The following is a 22,780-nucleotide window of genomic DNA, read 5'->3' as shown; positions in this document are numbered from 1 at the left end:
AACTTCCACCTCGACACCGGCGAGTTCCTCACAGACATAACCTAATAAACGAGATATACAGTCGATTAGTATGCATGCTTAAGGGAGAGTCGGGGAATAAGAGGGAGGGTGAAATAAAATAGATAAATTGGAGGTAAAACCAGTGCTAAAATAGGTATCGATTTGAGAAAAAATCGTGAAAGAATCATTCGAACGGACTCCAGATAGAGAAGTTATAAGCTTTGGAAGTTTTGGATTTTAATTAAATCAAATAAAAGCGGAAGGGCATTGTTTAAATGTTTTTATTTTTGGAAATATTTTTCTTTTGAAAATCCTTTGTCCGACTGACAGTTGGGGACCACCTACTAGCCGAATATTGAAGGAGAGTAGGGCACGACGCCTGATTGACAGGTGGGGCCCGACCGTCCGCTAGCCAACGTAGGTAGGAGCACACTGTCGGCCCAACCCATCGAACAGGGGAGACCCTTCTCTCTGCCACCCTAGGACAGAGGAGGGGGTCGTCGGGTGGTTGCGGCAGTGGCACAACATCGCTGGCAAAGTGGACGTGATGCTCACCGGTGAACCTGGCGCCTGCTCAGAACAATAACAGCGGCGTGGGGCAAGGGGGCAGCGGGGAGCAGTGGCGTCGGGCGGAGTGGGGCGGAGTCATCTTGGGTCAACGATGTCGGCGGCGTGACCCCCTGGGCTCGGGAGAAGAGGGCTGTTGGACCGATGTTAGCGGCGGGGAGGTGGCATGGGGTCGAGTTGATGCAGAGGAGGAAGGGTTGTGACCTATCGCGATTCTTGTAGTGTGTGGCAAGCTCGGGGATAGGAGAAAGGGCCATGTGGGCATCGGTGGCCCCGATTGGCGTTGGACGGGCTCGTGCCCCACGTGTGCACATGTGTCACGCCCAGAAATTTACACCAAATTTCTGAACAATAGCATGTATTAAATCTCGGTCCAGGCATCAGCCCAAGTACACACTATGACAAATTAATACACAGTTCCACGACTTAAAAACAAATAAAAACAATTATCTATCGAAATGCAGCGGAAAAGGAAAACAAGACTAGACCAACTAATCTTCCGCTTCAGCTGGTGAAGACGGCTCCACACCACAGGCATTCTCGACGGCGGACTGAACCTCACTTCAACCTTCGGAACAACCTTCTTCTGACACCGGCTGTGGCACTTGCTCTGGTGGGGAAAAAATTAAGCAAGACTGAGTACAAACCACCGTACTCAACAAGTAACACCCAAGAGAGGAGAATAATGAATGCAATAGGGAACAAGGAATAGGCTAAGGTTAAATTGCACAAAGCTGCAGTAATTTAGCAAAACAGTAAATAAAATAGACTGAAATAAAAGTAAAGTAAACATTTAAAATAAACATCCACTGTCCAACGTTACACCACGTTGCAACAGGCCCAGACCGCTGTCGAACGTTACACCACGTAGCGACAGGGTCAACCCTCTGTCCAACGTTAAACCACGTTGCGACAGACCCAAACCACTGCCAACGTTACACCACATTGCGCAGGGTCAAACCAGTTCCAAGATTAATAAAATTATTAAAGGGGTTCACCTAATTCCAGTGAGTGTCAGTTCGCCCAATAATCACGGGCACGGCTATTCGAATAGTTTTACTCTGCAGAGGTGTACAACTTTACCCACAAGACATGGCTGCCAAGCATGTTACCATGCCCCAACGTATCACCACGATACCTCAGTACGGAAACCATGATAAGACCTTTCACCTAACCCTCCCTAGACAATCGTACCACACTTCAGGTTTCACCCCCTCCTTTACACTAAGTCGGGCAGTCCCCTCTTGTGCCTTGGTAGATCCGGAAGCAGCAGAGGCTTTCGTTACACCACGATTGCCCATCCATACTCCATCACGCCTACCCTTGCCTCGGTACGTTGAATAGGGACAAGCTAGATTACGAGTCTCACCGTTGCCCATTCTGGCTTGTGGTTAGTACGTGTAAGACCTTCAGGGTTTCCTGAGAACCGGTCCTTAATTGCCATGGGCACGACTCTCAAAACCATGCACCCACAGCCCACCATAAGCAATATTTTAGTTGTATTAAACCACATCGGGAGATTATTAATGATTACAACCATTAAAGGTGTATCAAAGTGTAACAGTAATTAAACGATAATTGGTGAGCTAGTTGAACTAAGCATGGCTAAGCATTGCCTAACCCTAAGTCTAGTCAAATTAGCCCTGGGATGACAATAATAATAAATGGGAATCAACGGATATATTGGTAAATGCCCAATAGATAAATACAATAAATAGGTTTGCATAAAACAATGCATGTTTGAATGTAAAAGCGGGGGATTTTATAATCATAGGTTCAATATGATCAAAGAAGGGTGCCACTTGCCTTGCTTAGACCCACGAGGAACTTCGGCGACGACTTCGAGAACGGACGGCGCTGCGACGGGGTCAAAACCTACGACAAACAAGGCAAAACAAGAAAAACAGGCTATAAAACTACTGAAACAGAGAAAGAAACTATTTTTAATGGATTCTTGGCATTTTTCTGGATTTAATGAAACTTGAATGGACCTAAACGGAGACTAGATGAATTACTTATGAATTTTAGAAGTTTTCTAGGTTTTTAAGCTAAACAGAAAAGTCCTAAATCAATTATTGCGCAATTAATGGGGCTGCTAACGTCAGCGAGGAGAGAGGAAGCTGACGGCTGACAGGTGGGGACCACCTGTCGGTGAGAGAGAGGGGGAGGAAGAGACTGACACGCGGGCCCGGGGAGGAGAGAGAGGAGGCTAACGGCTAGGACCCACGGGGAGACGGTGTTGCTGGCTTGCGGGCCCGACATGCCAGAGAGAGAAAATAGAGAGAGGAGGGGAGATGGCCTGCTCGGCCTCAGCCGAGACAGAGGGAGGGGCGGTCGGCGGCAAAGGGCGGTGACCGGCGGACGGCGGCGCGGACCGGCGGGTATGCGGCGGACGGCGGCGACCCAGTGGGTGGCCACGCGAGAGCTGGCGACGGCGCTAAGAGCGGCGGCGCCGAAGGGAGAATGGCGGCGGCCTGGGGAGGACGACGACGACGGCGCGACGGGAGGGCAACGGTGCTCCGGCGTCGGCAAGGTCACGTCGGCGACGGCGAGGCGAGGGTAATGACGGGCGGAGGGGCGACGGTGACGTCTGGGGCACACACGCGTGGCGGCGGCGGCGACCTCAGCAACAGCGTGCGGAGGGAAAAAGAGAGGGGAAGGGGGACGGCGACGGCTTATCGGCGGTGGGAACGATGGCGGTGAGTTGGCGTCGTGGCGGGACAGGTGGTGACGGCCGGCGGCGCACAGTTGGCAAGATCGGGCGCGGCAGCGAGGTGGCTAGGCGCGGCGGCGGCTCGGGCGGAGAGGGGAAAAGTGGCGGCGGCGGGCTGGGAGGCGAATTTTATAGGGGTGGCGCGGCTAGGGCAGAGGTGGCGGTTAGAGACAGCGTCGCGCACGCGCGCAAAGAAGGCGGCGGCAAACACGGCGGCGACGGCGACGTGGCGCGGAAAGCGCGGGCGCGGCCGTTGCGGACACGGGCGAAGCGAGGCGATGCGGCGCGCGAATGCGGGTGCGACCACGCGACGACGCAGAGGTGAGGCACGGCGTCTCGGCGAGGCAGTGCGGCTCAACGGTGCGGCCGGCCCGGCGAGCTGCTGGCGGCGGCGGTGCGGTGGCACGGCGCAGCGCGGCCAGCGGCGTGGCGACGGCGCATGCCCGGCCAGGGCGACGGCGAGGCCGACGCGCAGCGCGGCTGCGGCACAGAGCGTGAGGGCGCGGCGGGCGAGCGTGGCGCAGGCGGACGAGTGTGTGGCTGGCGACGGCGAGGCACGAGCGGTGGCGTTGCAGAAGCGGGCGGCGTACGCGACTGACGCAGCGATTGGACGACAAGGCGGCAAACCAGAGCAAAGAAGAGGCGGCGACCGGACCACGGGGACGACGGCGGCATGCGAGAACGAGAGGAGATCGCGAGGGAAGGCAGGAACGGCACCACGATGGCGTGGCGACAGGGACGTCGGGCGGCGACCCGGCGGCGGCGGCGCGGGGCCCTTGGCGCCTGCCGACGGCATGGGGAGCCCGGCGGCGGCGGTGAAGAGGATAGAGAGGGCGAGAGGGGAGAGGAGTTGCTCAACGACGCGAGGGAGGCGGCGCAACGACGTGAGGGAGGCGGCGCTAGGCCGGCGGCGCGAGCAACGGCCGGCGATGGCCGGGGAGAGTTGAGGGAGGAGGAAGGAGAGAATGGGCTCACCGGGTTGAGGAAGGAGGGGAAGCGGCGACGCGATTTCCACTAGAGTGGCCATGCGGCACGCGGCTCGGCAGCGGCGCAGCGCGATGGCGCCGGCGCGGTGGTTGGTAGACGAGGCTGGACGGACGCAGCGCGGCGATGTGAGCGCGAGGGCGACACGGCAAGGGCGAGGCAGCGGGGCAGCGACCGATGGCAGCCACGGCGAGGCGGCGGCTGGTGGCTCGGCGCGGCATCTCGACGCGAGGGAGAGGCGGGCACCGGAGGATGAAAACGCCTCCAAAGACGGCGGGGTGACAGCCGGCCGAGTGGCGACGACCACGGCCGAAGAGTGCGAGAGCACGGCGGCGACAGCGGCTCAGCGTACACGGGCGGGGGGTGGCTGGCACGGTGCGAACCGGTGGCGCGACGGCGCTGGCGCGCGATCGGCGTCCAGCGGCAAGGGCACGCAGCAGGCAGATGCGGAGGCGAGGACGCTGGCACGCGTGGCGACAGCGCGCGGGCGCCGCGGGCGACGCAGCGCGACGCAGCGCAGCGGCATGCTGGCGAGACGGAGGACGGGGACGCTAGTGGGCTATGGTCTATGGGCCGGCCCAGCGGGAGGGAAGGGAGGAGAGGAGGGAGAGCAGGCCGGAAGGGAGAACTGGGCCGGCGCTGTTGGGCCGAGAGAATAGGGAAAATGAGGAGTAGGCCGTGGGAGGTGATGTAGACTTTGAGCGCGGGTTGGGACACGACTCGGTAAATTGCAGACAGTGCACGCATTCACCCTACAGAACCAAATCATGCACGAATTAGAGATTCGTACGACAAATTAGATCCGATACGTGAAACCGTGAACTGTTAGCGGAACAACGGCAGGACTTAACGACCCGTTAAATTGAGATTTAACGACTCGCTAAACTAGAACTAAACGACTGTAACGTAAAATCAATCTACGCTTACGAAATTGAATTCCGCACTGTAGATCAATCTCACGCTAGCTAATAGATTGGAAAACCTAAGCAATTACACGGTAGATTAACGATAGATTGATTTGCATGAATAAAACGTACGCAAACCTGAGGTTTGGTGGAGAGATCAGCGACGGATTGCGGTTGTTCCTCGCTGTTAGGCTAGAAAACCTGAATAATTAAACGGTAGATTAATTTAGATTGATTCGCAAGAATAAAATATATGCGAACCTGAAATTTGGTGGAGAGAGACCAGCTGGTGACGTGCTGCGAACCAGGATGCAGCAGGGCTGCTAGCGGCTTGCTGCGCAGCTGCTGGGATAGGGGCAGCACAGCTGTAGCGGAGGCGGAAGGGGCGACTGGAGATGCACGGGAGAGGGAGACGGGGAAAAGAGGCAAGGGTGTAGGGGGTATTTATAGGGGGAAGCTAGAGATAGATCTTGTTACCCATCTCCTTTTAACAAGGAATAGATAATGTTTCAAGGGGATAAGATTTAGAATTCTAATTAATTGGAATTGATTTTTTTGGTGGAGATAGAGATGAGGCTGCATGGCTTGGAGAAGAGGAGAGGAGTGCGGCACTGCATGGGGCAGGGGGAGACGTGCGACCAGGGGCAAGGGGGAGGGGAGAAAAAGGGAAAAAGAGGGAAAGGAAAAGGAAGAAAAAGGAAGGAGGGAAAAAAAGAAATTGCCTCCAATTTTGCCGATTTTTATTAAGTTTATTAGACCAAATTTTATTGACTGCAGTTCAAATATAAATCCTGTTAATCATTTAAAATGCTTTCGGGACATTTTAGAACATCCAAAAAGCTTCCAATTAAATTAAATTAATTAATTACACTGAGTTTTCTCCTGAACTTTAATTAATAAATTATTTTTAATGCATTATTTAATTAATTCTTGGCTTGGGTAAAACTCAGGGCGTGACAACATGGTCGGTAGATGAGCATGTCGGCGAGATGCACGTGAGCCCGTGCGAGCGATGGATCGGCAGGTCGAGCCAAATATCGGCTACGGAGCTGGCCTTTGACCCCTTTGTTCGAGCAGAGCTTGAGCCGGCGGTCGTTGACAAGCGTAGCCCGAGCAAGGGACGGGGGCAACGGGTGGTCAAGTAGGAGGGTTCTGGACTATGAGTACCACGGCGGGGCGTTGGTGGTCCCATGTAGGTCGAATGGCATTGCGGTAGGTGCAGGCATAGCAAGCGCGACGACGATGACAAGGAGGGGCAGGGAAGGATGGGTTGCATGCGTCGACGAGACCGACGATTGCGTGTGCACAGCAGCAAGGCGCCACTCGGTCCGGCGAGCGCAGAGTGGGGTCTGCTAGCTAACGTGGAGGCTAACTACTAAGGGGTGGGTCTCGACGGGTGATGTATGGCATGCACGTGCGTTGATGAGGGCATAGCCCATTAACGCAAAATCGTGACCCGACTCCTCGGTGACTTCTACGCCATAGCCCATAGGGAGTTGATAGTAGACAGAGAAAGGAGGCAGTAGAGGCCAACGGTGGCTTGGCAGAGCGGACGGCCAGCATGTTCTATGGAGGCAGTGAGGACAGGACACTACTTCCCCTGCAGGTGGTGGTAGAGACGGACCCCCCGGTACCCGGCGGCATAGGGTCGACAACGAGGCTGGAGCTGAATGGCACATCGGCGGTTGGGGTGGGGAGGCCGATGGCTTCAGCGAAAATTCAAAGAAGCGCCTCCTCCCCCAACTTCCCCCCTTCTCGGAGTAGCGCTGACGACGATGGAGATGAGGTTAGCATAAGCGAGGGTACTGCATGGGCGCCACAACTCCCATCGGCAACGCCATGGCTTGATAGGTGGACTATCACAAAAGAGCCGACGATGAGGGGATTTCATCCATTGTTGGGCCCATTAAATTTCAACCCATCCTTTTTTTTATTTACCCCTTAAATTTTGTAGGCCAAATAAGGGCCCATTACCAACCCTAAGTATGACAAGATAACAAAGGTATAGAGCGCTAGATGTGATTGCATCCTTCATCTGGCTTGGCTCATTCTGTCTCTAGAAGCTTATTTGGGCCTATAAATTTCACTCAAAAGCTTAAAAAGTTAAATAATTGAATACTAAAGTAAAGGCCCATTACAACCTATAGCTGCAAGCCCTGCGATGTTTTTCCATCTCTACTAGAAGCTTATCAGGTTAAGGTTTTCGCCATCACCACCTCCTTAAAAAGGGGCATTTAACTTTTTGCCACTCTTAAAAATGGATGATAACAGATTTGCTACTCGCTGTCTATGACATGTGGGCCCTCATGTGTCTATGACATGCGGGTCCAGTGGCAAATCTATTAGGACCAAATGCAGAAGTGGCAAAAAGTTAATTATTCCCCTTAAAAACCTCAAGCCATTAGGACGCGGCTCCACTGCTAGGTTGCTGATGTGATACTTGGCGCTGATTCCTCCTCCCTTGTGTTTTGACTTTTTTTCTCAAGAACATCGTTGATATTGCATCCATCTTAGCTCATCCTTGCACTATAAGTCCAACAGTGAAGAACAAAAGATTATGTCGTCGTAATCTCCGCCATTCTCATCGAGTGAAGTAAACATACTTCTTTCTCCGATCATATGGTTTCTAAATCCGCTATCGATCACCCAACTTGAGCCACCGGAGGACTATGCCTTCAAATGACAGGTCAAGCATGCAATTTAGGTACCCAAACTTATTTAAGTTTGGGTCCCTTCACAATATCAACCAACTCTTTTGGAATCCATATGCTTGGCCTCTCCTCTTGATTTGATCCAATGAATATAGCAACCACATGTCTACGGTTGTTCTTCATGATCTCATGAGAGCCATAGAGAAGTCTTAGCCTAGCCGTGTACTCATGGATTGAGGTGGGCTTAGGCTTAGCCTTCATGCCCTGCTGGGGTCGGACTTTCTGGCCTAGGAGGTCGGGTCGTCTGACCGGACCTCTCTGCTAGACAGAGGGGTCTGGTCGGACTAGCTAACTCAGGCTGGACTGTCTGGCCTGTCCTCTCTGGATGAAGGAATAAGTCTTGGGTTGTTTGGTCTTGGTCTTGTGGGGTCCTACCTTTGTTTCTTCAGCTTTTCGGTTACTAGGATGCTCTAGGACAGGTGGTTAGGATGCTCTAGGACATGTTGTTAGGATGCTCTAGTACAACATCCTTTAGGCTAGAATGCAACTATAAATATGTATCCAACCTTCCCGGGAAGGCATGACATTTGGTGATAAGAAAACAGAAAATTGCCCTAAGTTTGAGTGTCATCCTCTCAACAATGAGAGTAACAATTGAGATACTAACATCTAGTATTAAAGCCACACTTTCCTGTAGGTTGAACATCTCTTGCCCCTCCCCTTCCCAAGCTCGAGTGAGCACTCACCCACCACCAACAACAGCAGCAACACCGGCTACTCCTTCCCCTTTCCCTTTCCCTTCTCCACGCAGCAGCCCCCCGGAGGCGCGCCATATCCGACGGACAGTCTTAGCGTTCGGGCGTCTCAAGCACACGGCGTCAGCAGGACGCCGAGCTTGCTACAACGCAAGAGCGCAGGCGAGCAGCGGCACAGGCTACAGCAGCAGCAGCAAGGGTAGCAAGGCTAGCGGCAGCGGAGTTGGCGGCGATCAGGGCAGAGGCGGAAGCAGAGGCGGAAGATGCAGCACGTGCGGCGGAGGCTAAGGTTGAGACCTTGCGCAGCAGCATCAACGGCTCCATCGCCGGCGACATCACCGCCGACAGGGACCTTGAGGAGCTGGCAAGAGGAAGTGCGCGGGAGCGGACAACACGGTGGGCAGCAGCCCACCCCCACGGCGGCGGCGGTCCAGGGGGCCGCACGCCCGCCGACGGCGCTCCAGGCGGGGTGCACGCGGCAACGGTAACCCAGACGGGCACAGGCGTGCCGGCGGCAGCCCAGAGCACGCACGCGGCGGCGGCGCTCCCGGTGATGGTGGCCGGGACTACGGAAAGCACGACCCTCATAGGCGCGCGACTCTCCCTCCCCTAACCGACGCCATGGCTACCACGATATCCAAGCGGTGGTCAGGGACTGTGGTGGGTGGCCTACCCTCACCAAGACCAACTACATCGAGTGGGCCGCGGTGATGAGGGTGAGGCTCTAGTTGCGGCACATGTGGGAGGCAGTTCGGTACGGTGACGTCGACTACGATGAAGACCGATGGGCGCTGGATGCCCTCATTGCTGCAATTTCGCCCGAGATGCAGTTCTCGCTTCGCAAAAGCTAACTGCCAAGGGGGCCTGGGACGCCATCGCTGCGGCACGCATTGGCAACGACCACGCCCGCAAGACCACGCTGCAAGCACTCCGCAAGGAGTGGGAGAACCTGGCCTTCGAGCCAAGTGAGGACATCGATGATTTTGCCCTCCGTCTCAACACTCTTGTAGAAAATGGTGCAGTACGGCGACGACACCTACAACGAGGAGAGCTGTCGAGAAGCTCTTCCACTGCATCCCAGAGAAGTACAAGCAGTTCGCCCGCTCCATCGAGTCTTTGCTGGACCTCTCCATGATGACGATCGAGGAGGCGATTGGTCGCCTCAAGGTCGTCAATGGCGATGAGCCACGGCCCCTCTTTGGGCCCATTACCATTGGCGGGAAGCTCTCTCACTCGGGAGCAGTGGGAGGCCTGCCAGGGTGATGGAAAAGGCGGGAGTCCTTGGTAGGCTGCTGCAAGCGCGCCAATCTGAACAAGGGGCGCGGAGGCGTCCAGGTCAAGCTGCGGGGACGCATCCGGGGTGGGGCCCGCGGAGGCGTCCAGGGCGGTGCCACCGGCAACCGCAGGCTGACGCGAGACGATGCCTGCCACAACTGTGGCAAGTCTGTCCATTGGGCCAAGGACTGTCGACAACCACGACGTGGCCAGGCCAACGCCGCACAAGTAGAGGAGGAAGAACCAGCCCTGCTCCCACATGCAAGCATCGAGCTATCTCCAGCGGCTCCGACCGCATCGGCTTTCCTCCACCTAGAAGAGCCGAAGGCACGCGCCCTTTTTGGCGACGACTCCAACAACGACAAGACTGATGGGTGAGTCCTCGACACCGGTGCTACCCATCACATGACCGGTCGACGGGAGTTCTTCACCGAGCTTGATCCCAGCATCCGAGGCTTCGTCAAGTTTGGGGATGCCTCTGGCATGATATCAAGGGCACCGGTTCCGTCATCTTCACCACCAAGTCTGACGAGCACAGGCTACTCACCGGAGTCTACTACATCCCCGCGATGAGGAACTCCATCAGCATTGGAAGAAGAGGAAGGCTCATGCGTGGTGATCAAGAACGGAGTCATGAGGATTTGGGATCGGCGCAAGATCAGGGAGCGCCGTGGTCGGCTCCTTGTCAAGGTAACCAGAGGCACCAACCGACTCTACATCCTCAACGTGCAGGTAGCACAACCCGTGTGCCTCGCCGCTCGCCGGGACGACAAGGCATGGCAGTGGCACGAGCGCTTCGGCCATCTCCATTTCGAGGCCCTGAAGCGGCTCGGTACCAAGGAGATGGTGCGAGGCATGCCATGCCTTGACTATGTGGAGCAGTTCTGCGACGTCTACGTGTTAACGAAGCAGAGGCGGCTCCCCTTCCCCATCAAACGAGCTTCCAAGCCAAGGAGCGGCTCGAGCTTGTGCACAGGAATTTGTGTGGCCCAGTGACTCCGGCCACACCAGGAGGACGACGCTACTTCTTGCTGCTCGTCGATGACCTCTCCCGCTACATGTGGATGACGGTCCTCGGCAGCAAGGGAGAGGCTGCAGACACCATCAGGTGCACACAGGCTTCTGCAGAGGCGGAGTGTTTCCGCAAGTTGCGCGTTTTGCACCGATAACGGCGGCGAATTCACGGCGGCTGAATTCACGTCGTACTGTGCCGATGAAGGTATTCACCGCCACTACGCGCCGTACAGCCCGCAGCAGAACGGCGTCGTTGAGCGGCGCAACCAGGCGGTTGTGGGGATGGCTCGAGCCCTCAAGCAGAGAGGGATGTCGGCTCTCCTCTAGGGGGAGGCGGTGGTGACGGCCGTCTACATCCTCAACCGCTCACCTACCAGGGCTCTCGATGGCAGGACGCCGTACGAGACTTGGCATGGGCACAAGCCATCGGTCTCCCACCTGCGGGTCTTCGGCAACCTCGCGTTCGCCAAGGAGTTTGGCCACATCGCAAGCTTGACGACAGGAGCACCCCAGGGGTGTTCATCGGCTACACGAAGGGCTCGAAGGCCTACCGCACTCTCGACCCGGAGACACAACGTGTGCGCACGGCTCGCGACGTGGTGTTCGACGAAGGGCGAGGATGGGCATGGGACAAGACGGTGGACAATGGCTCTACTCCGACGTACGACGACTTCACTGTCGAGTACATCCACTTCAAGGAAGCTGGGGGAGTGGGCAGCTCTCCTTCACCGAGCATGCCTACCCGTCTTCGAGACTCCACCAACTCCGGCACCCGCCACTTTGGTAGTGCCACGCTTTCGAGCCACGACTTCGGCTGCGCCGAGCTCTTCGCCGACACCACCACAGCCGGCAACCCCACGCACTCCGGCGCTAACAGCCACCCCTCAGGGCATGTCCACACCAACACCAGCTCACGTCGAGCGTAGCCCGGTGCAGTTCACTACTCCGCTCTCGCATGATGAGGAGCGCATCGACGCCTACCATGATGGAGAGCCCTTGCGGTACCGTACGATGGAGGACCTCCTCGGCGACTAGCCGATGCCGGGACTGGTGCCTCATGACTTGGAGGAACAGTTGCACCTTGCGTGCGATGATGGCGAGCCTCGGTCCTTCGCAGAGGCCGAGAGACACGTGGCATGGCGCGCCGCGATGAAGGCGAAATTGGACGTGGTTAAGGAGAACCGCACCTGGGAGCTTGCTGACCTCCCTCATTGTCATCGTGCGATCTCCCTTAAGTGGGTGTTCAAGCTGAAGAGGGATGAAGTTAGAGCATCGTCAAGCACAAGGCTCGCTTGGTGGCACGTGGTTTCGTGCAGCAGGAGGGGATCGACTTCGATGATGCCTTTGCCCCCGTCGCACGGATGGAATCTGTGCGACTCCTTGCGCTGGCGGCTCAGGAAGGCTGGCGTGTCCATCACATGGACGTCAAGTCGGCGTTCCTCAACAGCGACTTGAAGGAGGACGTTTACGTGCACCAGCCGTCGGGTTTTGCGATCCCCGGCAAGGAAGGCAAGGTGCTACGCCTGCACAAGGCTCTGTACGGCCTGCGGCAGGCACCGAGGGCGTGGAATGCCAAGTTGGACTCCATGCTCAAGGGGATGGGCTTCGAACCAAGCCCGCACGAGGCAGCTATCTACCGGCGGGGAAATGGAGGAAATACCCTGCTGGTGGGTGTTTACGTTGATGACTTGGTGATCACCGGCACCAAGGATACGGAGGTGGCAGCATTCAAGGAAGGCATGAAGGCCACTTTCCAGATGAGTGACTTGGGGCCCCTCTCCTTCTATCTGGGGATCGAGGTGCACCAAGATGACTCCGGGATCACACTTTGCTAGACTGCCTACGCCAAGCGCGTCGCTGAGCTAGCTGGGCTCATCGATTGCAACCCAGCCCTCACCCCGATGGAGGAGAGGCTGAAGTTGAGCCGGGACAGCACGGTGGAGGTGGACGCTACGCAGTACCAGCGTCTTGTGGGGAGCCTTCGCTATCTCGCCCACACACGACCGGACTTGGCATTCTTCGTCTGCTACGTTAGCCGGTTCATGCAGCGACCGACGATGGAGCACCAGCAGGCTGTGAAGAGGATCATCCGCTACGTTGTGGACTCTCGACCACAGCCTCTACTACCCGAGGTGCCCTGGAAAGGCACAATTCATTAGGTACACCGACAACGACCACGCCGGCGACATCGACACTAGCAAGAGCACGAGCGGGATTCTCTTCTTCCTCGGCGAGTGCCTCGTTAGCTGGCAGTCGGTCAAGCAGCAGGTGGTGGCCCTATCCAGCTGCGAGGCCGAGTACATAGCGGCCTCCACTGCTTCGACCCAGGCACTCTGGCTTGCTCGACTGCTCAGTGATCTCCTCGGCAGACACTAGAGCGGTGGAGCTCAGGGTGGATAGCAAGTCTGCTCTGGCCCTAGCAAGGAATCTCGTTTTTCAAGAACGGAGCAAGCACATCCGGGTGAGGTACCACTTCATCCGAGACTGCTTGGAGGAAATGAGCATCAAGGCGAGCTACATCAACACCAAGGACCAGCTTGCAGATTTGCTTACTAAGCCCCTTGGGAGGATCAAGTTCCTTGAGCTTTGCTCCCGGATCGGGATGGCTCAACTTTCCCATAAGACGACGCACAAGACTTAGGGGGAGAATGAAGGAATAAGTCTTGGGCTGTTTGGTCTTGGTCTTGTGGGGTCCTACCTTTGTTTTTCCAGCTTTTCAGTTACTAGGACAGCATCTAGAACAGGTTAGGATACTCTAGGACAGGTTGTTAGGATGCTCTAGGACAACATCCTTTAGGCTAGAATGCAGCTATAAATATGTATCCAACCTTCCCCCGGGAAGGCATGACATTTGGTGATAAGTAAACAGAAAATTGCCCCAAGTTTGAGTGTCATCCTCTCACCAATGAGAGTAACAATTGAGATACTAACACTGGGGGACAGAGGGCCTTGGCCGGACCGTCCAGGCCCTAGGACCGGACCGTTCGGCTGGACCTCTTTGCTGGACAGAGGGCTCCGGCAGGACTGCTCGGTCCTATCTAGGCCACCTGACCTCAAGGTTGTTCTTACCTCCCTCTTCACAATTTTTCCCCTTCACAAATACTAGGCATGATTGACCATTGATTATGATCCTTTTTGAGCTAGTACTAGTGTTTGGGGAATAACCTAAGGCCCCACTTATCCTTGTGATAAGTGGTGATAGTCTTGAGGGCTTCTTTGGATTGGTAAGTTCGGATGCATCCGAACTTCACCAATGTCTCCAACCTCTCATTCTTCTTCTTCAACTCCTTAAGAGCTGCATTGTTAGCCTCAACAACATTTAAATCAATACTCTTGCATTTTTCACAATCATAGATGGTATTGACCATAGTGTTGTCTTTAGGGTTGGAGAGGTTGACCTCAAGATTGTCAATTTTACTCTCAAGACTATTGTGCCTCAAATTCATGGACACAATTGTCTTCTCGAGAGTTCCATTAACATCCTTGGGATTTTCTATGGTTTGATTTGCTAATTTGAGCTTCTTAGACAAAAGTCATCAATTTTCTCATCTTTTCCGGCAAGGGTCTTTTTAAGAGAGTCATTTTTCATTCTCTCTTGAATAAGAAGATTCTCTTGCCTCTCAAGCGAACTTTCCTTCTCTTGTAAGACTTTCATGAGCTCGACAATGTGCATGAGCGTGGGTTTGCTAAAGTTCCTAAGCATGGCATCATCATCATGATCGGACTCATCATCACACTACTATCATGCTTAGGAGCAAGGAATACCTTGCGGCCTTGCACCATAAGGCACAACGGCGTATGGTCGTTGTCGTCGTCGCTCATGTTGGGGAAGAGTCGCTCCATACTTGATAAAGAGAAAGCCACGGTGGCGACACCTTTGCTCTTCCACTTGCCTTGGACTCATCTTACTTCTCGCTCTCATTGTCGCTTGATCTTGCCTTGGACTCATCTTCCTTCTCGCTCTCATTGTCGCTTGAGAACCACTCTTCACCAATGTGAGCTCTCCCGGGTCTTTTCTTGAAGTACTTAGTCTTGTTCTTGCTCTCCTGCTTCTTGGCGAGCTTTGGGGCAATCCGCTATGAAGTGCCCAAATTTCTTGCACTCATAGCAAGCTTTCTTGGATTGCCGTTTGGATCGATCTTTATCTTTTCTTCCATAGCTCTTTTTGCGGAGGAACTTCTTGAATTTGTGGACCAAGAGAGCGAGTTTTTTCATCTTCGCTCTCCAAGTCACTTGAGCTCTCTTCTTGAACCAGAAGAGAACCTTGGAGCTATCCCTTTTTGCCTTGAATGTCACTTACTTGTTCTTGGCTTGGGCAACGGTGGTAGCATACTTCTTGACCTCCTTGGCTTCTTCCTCCTAGCGCTGGAGTTAGCTCTTCTTCATCATACGGCATGTCATTTACCCATGTGCACACAACTCTCCAAACACTCGGATGTAAAGAGATTAGATAGAGTCTCATTTTGTGCTTCCACGCCCCATAATGAGTGTCATCAAAGTGGGGTAAAGACACGTTAGAAGAAGAGGTATTGAGTTTAGAGTAGTCAAACTTAATAGTAACTCCCTTTTTAGTACAGACTTCTCCACCTTCATCTTCATGATTGTTGTTGGAAACGTCGCTAGACTTGTCTCCCATGTTGGATCACTTCAAGCGTCTTTAGAAGAACAGGCTTTGATACCAATTGAAGTCCCAGGGAGATAGCCTAGAGAGGGGTGAATAGGCTTCCTGAAAAATTCTTCGAATCACAAGGGTTAGTGGTGCCGGACCGTCCGGTTGGGGCTATCGGGTTGGGCCGAGAGCTTTTGCCGGACCGTCCGGTCAGTGAAAGGAGGGACTTTTCAGTCCTCCTTTCTTGGTGAAGTGTGTGTATGTGTAAAATGAACTCAGGAGGATTACAGGAACAACTGAAAAGGCAAAATTTGCTACAGGGCATCGAAAAAAACGCGTAATTAGTCGGTGGACACCATAAAATCATGAATTTGCTACATGGTGCACAAAAATATGGTAATTAGCTGATAGACACTCCATTGATCGATGTGGGTGTGGGTCTTTGTGTGTATTTGTTGATCGACGCTGGTTCAACAAAACCAGCTCTATTTTTTTGTTGAACTAAAGTTGGTTAACGGGTACCGTCAGATTGACTTGCACCCATCCGTCAATAGCTATGGGTGTGTTTGATTGTCTACACCATTCTAGCCTGGCCTGTATGAGCCATCTAGGCTAACTCTAATATGTCGTTTGATTGGTTGTATGTGCAAATGCTGTATGCAAGAGATTTTGCTTGGCTGGATGCATGAGAACTGAATTTGGTTACTACAGTTAGATTAATGGGTAAAAATACTCATATCTACAGTATTCATTTGGCTAAAAAAATAGTGAAAATTACATCAGTGTATATCAACCATGCAGCAGTTTAGTCATGCTAAATTAGGAATAAGTCCAATATTGTTAGCAGATTATCTAGTTAGTAAACTAGTGGTATAGATTAAATGGTTCCTATAATACACGAGTATCCCCCCTTCTGCCTAGGAAACAGACTTCACACCGACCCTTGGTGCCAATAACCAACAGCGCTGGTTATTATGATGTTGACTTCGTGGCCACATCAGCATCAGCTTAATTGCCACAGCTGTGGGGTCTCAGTGCTGGGATGTTTAGTAAGTTTTAGAAAAGGACCATTATGTCAAATTTCTAGTGTCAAGTAACTAATGGATTCCTATGCAGGTTATACCTTGGTCCAGGGAAGTTGGGGTCCAAATTTGGTTTCTTAGTTATACTCTGAAAATTTTGTGCAGAGCTCCCTCTTGAGCCTTCTCTTTCAAGGACTTTGATTGAAGCAAATGAATTGGGATGTCTATCTCAGGCATTAACTGTTGCTGCAGTTCTGTCAGCTGAAATCACATTTCGGCCAATTAGAAGGTTGGTGTTTTGTTTTGTAATTCATCTAAAGCAACTGCTACACATTGAGTTTGATGGTGGACTTAATGCACCTTTACAGCAAAGTTATGGAGGGAAAGAGGAAAAGACAAGGACTTCCGGATGGTTCTGGCTGGGGCGACCATATACAATTGCTTCAGATATTTGAAAGTTGGAACCAAACAGGCTATGATCCAGGATGGTGCTCAGATCATGAGTTGCAGGTCAATCAAACTAATGTGTTGTACTGTTGATGCTAATATTATTCGGTAGAAGAAATGTATGGTTTGACTATAGAACTGTCTTTTGCAGGTGAGAGGCATGAAATTCAGCAAAGATGTGAGAAACCAATTAAGTCAGATCATTCAGAAAATTGCAAAAGGTTAGTACTCAGTAATTCTCCTTTGTCAATTTTCTGTGTTGCTTTTGAATTTTAACTTCTAAAAACTACGGAGTACCAGACTTTTCTCCATGTCGATGTACTTACTACTCAACCTACTCTTTTTTGGTAAATATAGGTCCAACAGATGTGCAAGTAAGGAGAGGGCAGAAGAGTGACCTTGATTATAGAAAATTAAGGAGAGCTCTTTGTGTTGGATATGGTAACCAGCTCGCTGAGAGGATGCTGCATCACAATGGTTATCATACGGTTGGATACAGGGTACAACTCATGCAGGTATTGACTTCTGTAATCTATCAGATTAAGTTTTCTTCAGTGTCAAAAATAAGATGTAAGGAAAACTTGATATAATCCTGGCCAATGAAACATCAGTCAACTTAACAAAGCCAAAATGTAGTGGTTATTTGTAACAGATTTTTGACTAGATGTTGAAGCTAATGAAACTTGCAGTTGCTACTTGAGCCATTTAGATATTCTGAATATGTTTTGGCTGAAGGTATGGAGTTTGCTTTCATGTAATTTTGGACAAAGTATTCTAGGTATGCTGGATACTAACTGCAAATAACAGTTCTATCATGCAACAAGAGCACAAGAACAAAAAACTCAGTGTGACTGGTTTAAGCTCCTTTTGTAGAATTGTGTCATTTTGGTTTTGAGCACATTCTTTAGTACCAATTTCTAATGGGATTACCCATATAAGTTTTGACAGAAATCTCTCGAAAAACTTTCAAATGTATAATTGTAATGTAATTACATTCTAATCATACTAGAACATAACTTGTATACGAAATATCATAAAATGTTGCTGGTGCAGCTATAGTGCCGCACACGCACATGTGATAGGTCGTGTGTTGATGTTCGATGTTTCGCCTATGCTCGTGCATGGGAAGATTCAAAAGTTTTCCTTCCATGTTTTCTGTTGAAATAAATCTAGCAAATCCGGTTTAATTGCTGTTCACTCTTTTCAACTTGCTCTACATTCTGTTTTTGCAGGTACATCCATCTTCAGTACTAGGAGGTGACGAATATGGGCAACTTCCAGTGTATGTTGTCTACCATGAGTTAATAAATACTACCCGTCCCTTCATGAGAAATGTTTGTGCCGTGGAGCAGTCTTGGGTTGAACCTATCTTGAAGAAGCTTGAAAGATTGGACATACACAAATTGAGGTATGGAATTTATGGATATAATAATTTCTAACATGACAATTTATGCTACTACAGTAATAACCTCTAGTATCTCTCATTGCAGTGGTCGTTCGAGTGCATCAAAAGATCCTGAATATCTAGAGGACGAACAAGTAAGCGCTCCAAAGAAAGCAACGGATGCTCAACAATCTGAAGTGGACTGTAAAATACAGGCAGCTCGGGAGCGCTACCTGGCACGAAAAGGCAAGAAATGACTGTACGTATTTGGCATACTTCCGAGCAGAAGCTTTTACTGGGAATGCAGACTTTGTTGCCTCTTTTCTAGAGGAAACTTGAGAATCAATTTGAGACCTGGAACTAGCTGACTATTGAGCCGTGTTAGCCAGACCACCATAGCATCACCTGCATATCTGCATTTCTAGTTCCCATTGGTTAGCTTATGCAACTGCTTATAAGCTAAAGTTTAAATTCTAAACATATAATTTGGGGTTAAATTTATGATCTTTTTGTCACAATTTAAATTTATTCTATAGTGTTTACTTTTAAATCGATATGGATATGTATATAAAAGTTTTATATGTTATTTCTTCTTTGCAAATAAGTTGTTTCCGAAAAGCAAAATGATGGGAGCCCTCAGTATCACCCACTTGTCCCACTGACAACTAGTTCTGGCTTGTAGCGAATAGGGATGGCAATCTGGGTATGGGTACCGAGTATCCGTCGGGTATGGATGCGATTTTTTACCCACGGGTAGTATCCGTACCCGACCTGAATCGACACGGTATGGGCATGGCTATCTTTCTTCACCTGCGGGTAACTTGTTGGGTATCCGAATGTAGTATATATATTGAATTTTGGTTAAAAACTTATTATGTTATTCATGTAATAATATTTGTGTACTCCCTTTTAACTAAAAACTTTGAATCTATATCTAATATTGAATGGTTAAATGTGACTATCAGATAATTTGCATGTGCTGTTATTATTGTTATGGTTAGTTTGGTGTATTTATTGGAATATTTTATTACGAGCAATATATTGTATTTGTTAAACTTTTCATGTGATGCAATATTGTATTATGAGCAGTATGTTTAGTTTGCTGTGTTGAAATGGTTATTTTGATGTTTTTGACATATGAAATGGCAAACTCGACGGGTACCCGATATCCGACTGCTACCCGATGGGTACGGGTATGGGTATCAAATTTTACCCATGGGTATAGGTAGGAAATTCTATCAGCAGCCTTCGAGTACGGACGGGTAATTGCTCTACCGCCCCGAACCCAACCTGTTGCCATCCCTGATAGCGCCCAGTAGCGAAGGCTTGTTGGGCCTAATTATTTTGTTGCCACTCAACCCTACAAACATATTTACTTCTCACATAAAAAAATATACTAAAATTAGTTAGGGATAATTGTGTTATTGCCCTTGCTTTGGGTGTAATTGTGATTCCCTTTTTTATGATTTGTGATGATTGACTCTTGCCCCTCATCTTTTTGTTTCCGTTTATAAGGTTTTTTCACCTTTGCTTTTAGACCGATAAAAACACATGGGTGAAATACCCATAAATCATTTTTAATCAATCATAAATAGTTTCGCTTATGCTTATTAACCGAACTCCTAGTTTGCCCTTGGTTCTAACAGAGGTTACATGGGCCTGAAATTGGTGAGTTGAAAAACAAAAAAAAAAAAACTGTTTTTTTTTTACAAAATGGAAAATGACCAATGTATCTGGGATATAGCATCACTTACCCAGCAGCCATTCCAGCACGTTCCCCATCCCAAACGAAGTATGAAAATCCAGCCGGTCCAGGCGGTGGCAACTAGGGGTGAAAACGGATGGTTCGGTCGGATCTCGCACTTCCCATATCCTAACCCATCTTTTGCAATCAGAATTGGATCGAATACGGATATTATCAAATACAGATTATATTGGATACAAATATGATACAAATACGTACTAAGACGGATATGAACACTCCCGGGTATGAATATTTATATGGATGTTAAGTCAAAGCAATAACTAGATATACCACATAAATAATAGCTATTGAACATTTGTACATATCTAAAATGAGATTATATTAGGAGCTGGGCGACGGAGGATGACCTAGTAGTGACGAACGCACGGCGGAGGCCAGTTGCCTCGACGGCGGAGGCCGGAGGCCAGACGATAAACGGGTTGTGTGCCTATGTGTCTGCGCGTGTTGGTGCTAGTGCGGTGGCTGATGGTGCAGCGTGAGGTGATAGACTCCCTAGGATTACAGCTTGTTGGACTTGCCGGCTTAGGCCTGGAAAGCTGAAAAGGGCTACAGTTAAACCGGATAATAATCCGGATACATATCCAGGTAATATCTTTATTATATCCCGGATAATCCGTATCTGTCGGGTACAGTACTCCCGAACCCGATCTCATATCCGCCAAAAAATACCCGAATTTGGCTCCGGATCCATGTAAATTCCCGGGTACCCAAATATGTAACCCGAATTTATCCTAAATTAATATAGACGGGCGGGCGGTCGGAAATATCTGTCCTGGTTTCAGCCCTAGTGGCAACGAGCGAGTGGCAGTGTGGAGGCATAGGAGGGTCGTATGGGTGCAGGGCCAGGGGTATGGTAGAAATAGACTAAGGTCACATTCGTTTGAGGGGTAAGTTAACTTACCTCGGCGTGGGAAACGTAGTAATAGATTAGTATATGATTAATTAATTATTAATTATTAAAAAAATATAAAATAGATTAATATATTTTTTTAAACAACTTTTCTATTGAAAATTTTTGCAAAAAAGACACCGTTTAGCAGTTCGGGAAGTGTGTGCGCAGAAAACGAGGGGGATAAGTTAGCTAGAAGGGATGACAAATGCAGCCTAAATAGATAGATAAAACCAAAAAGACCGAGATCTAGAAATATAGTCTGATAATTCGGACCCAAAGAGCCCCATAGAGTGGAAGACTAAATTTTGTTCGGCTAATTTGATTGGTGCATCACTACTCTTTTAGGCAAGCTACTCAACCAGTCTTCGTTCGGACATATATGTGATTCTTTTTTATAATTTGTGTGACAAATTTCTAAGATTTCTTTGCACACGACACTTGGTTATGGACGACTTAAAAGATTGAAATCGAATTGTCTGATTCTCTCTTCTTTTCTCAGGACCGATCGATCCTAAGCTTGGAATATTCAAAAATTAGTTAAAAAAGCGAAAACCAAAACCAATGCGGATTTTGGACGCAAAGTGTTATGGATTTTTGCAGAATACACAGCATATGCAATGACGAGAATAGCCACCTTTGCAGATTTTGGATGCAGTTAAGAGTGAACTAATGTGGATTTTGGACGCAAAGTGTTACAGTTGGTATCCGAGCATAAACTTTCGCTATATGATGCATGTGGTTTGGGCCATGGTTGCACGACTACACCGGAGGGGTTTCTGGGCCTCTACCGAGTAAACATCGAGCTGCCGGGGCTTCAACCCTTAAGAGAGAGTGAATGTAACATCCTAGCTCGTTTGAAGCCTAGCAGTACTGTGGCTTTGGTCCATGTGGCCCAGATGTAGATGTATAGTGGTGGTTTAGTACCATGTTAGAAGTTTAGGTGGGTTATGACCTGTTTATAAGTCTTGGTTCTTCAACCATGGTATATCTCTGGGTTAACCTTTATATATAAAGTGAAGACGAAAGTGTAAGTGATATATTATATGAATGTGGGTCCGCTCAACGTGCAAAGCGGACTAATACGGATTCTAGAGACAGGGTGTTGCATGAGCACACCTTCGTTTGGTCCACTACTTGAGTCTTCACCCCACCAAAGCACTATCTCTCATGCCACCACCGTCATCGCCCATGGGAGAGCAATCTGACCTCACAAGGATGGCCATCCATTTTGGTTTTTTTTGGTCGTGTCATCATTAACCGGGAGAGATCGATCTCCTGGATGTGTTGCTCATCGTCATTCATGTCAAGTAGCAGCAGCAACCATTCCGTCGAGTTGACCATGTTCCCTTTTGACCTCCATTGTTGCCATCGTTAGGTACCTACGCAGTTGTGGCATTCCAGCTTCTGCTCCATCCACCATCCAGGCCCCTGCGCCTAGCTTTGCGTACACTTGAAGGCCCTATCATCCCCTTTGCCAACCACACTACCGGCTGAGGACTTGTCTTCTAAACGATGGGCAGTGCCTCGATCCGCCTCCCTTCATGTCACTGCTCCAGGGGAGAAGGGGCACCCCACTTCTGGATGCCCATCGACGAGAATAGCCACCTTTGGCGTCGTGCTGTCGTCGCCAAGTTACACCCGCATATCAACGTCCACCACGGGCATGAGCTGTCAAGCGCTCGCTGGACCTAGCTCCACCCTCTTCTTTACATCGCCGCCTTTTGCTGCCATACTCACCCCTTGTCGTTGATCCTCAAGGTTGACTAGATCTAGTAATCCGTTGTTGCTAGCCTATAG

General features: G+C 50.4%; 1 protein-coding gene across 1 annotated transcript in view; it reads left to right on the top strand.

Moving 5' to 3' along the window:
- Positions 1-18,955, top strand: part of LOC102708582 (probable pre-mRNA-splicing factor ATP-dependent RNA helicase DEAH4) — a 32,030-nt gene extending 13,075 nt beyond the window's left edge. The window contains exons 11-16 of the mRNA XM_006664764.3: positions 16,661-16,784; positions 16,864-17,005; positions 17,094-17,163; positions 17,300-17,457; positions 18,175-18,350; positions 18,433-18,955. Of these exons, the coding sequence (XP_006664827.1) occupies positions 16,661-16,784; positions 16,864-17,005; positions 17,094-17,163; positions 17,300-17,457; positions 18,175-18,350; positions 18,433-18,583 (821 nt within the window). The 3' untranslated portion in view covers positions 18,584-18,955. The remainder of the gene's footprint in view (positions 1-16,660; positions 16,785-16,863; positions 17,006-17,093; positions 17,164-17,299; positions 17,458-18,174; positions 18,351-18,432) is intronic.
- The last annotated feature ends 3,825 nt before the right edge of the window (positions 18,956-22,780 follow it).

This window comes from Oryza brachyantha, unplaced genomic scaffold (assembly GCF_000231095.2).
Source record: "Oryza brachyantha unplaced genomic scaffold, ObraRS2 ChrUN-Ctg46, whole genome shotgun sequence".
NCBI classification, from domain to species: domain Eukaryota; kingdom Viridiplantae; phylum Streptophyta; class Magnoliopsida; order Poales; family Poaceae; genus Oryza; species Oryza brachyantha.
This window is presented reverse-complemented; position numbering and strand designations above follow the sequence as displayed.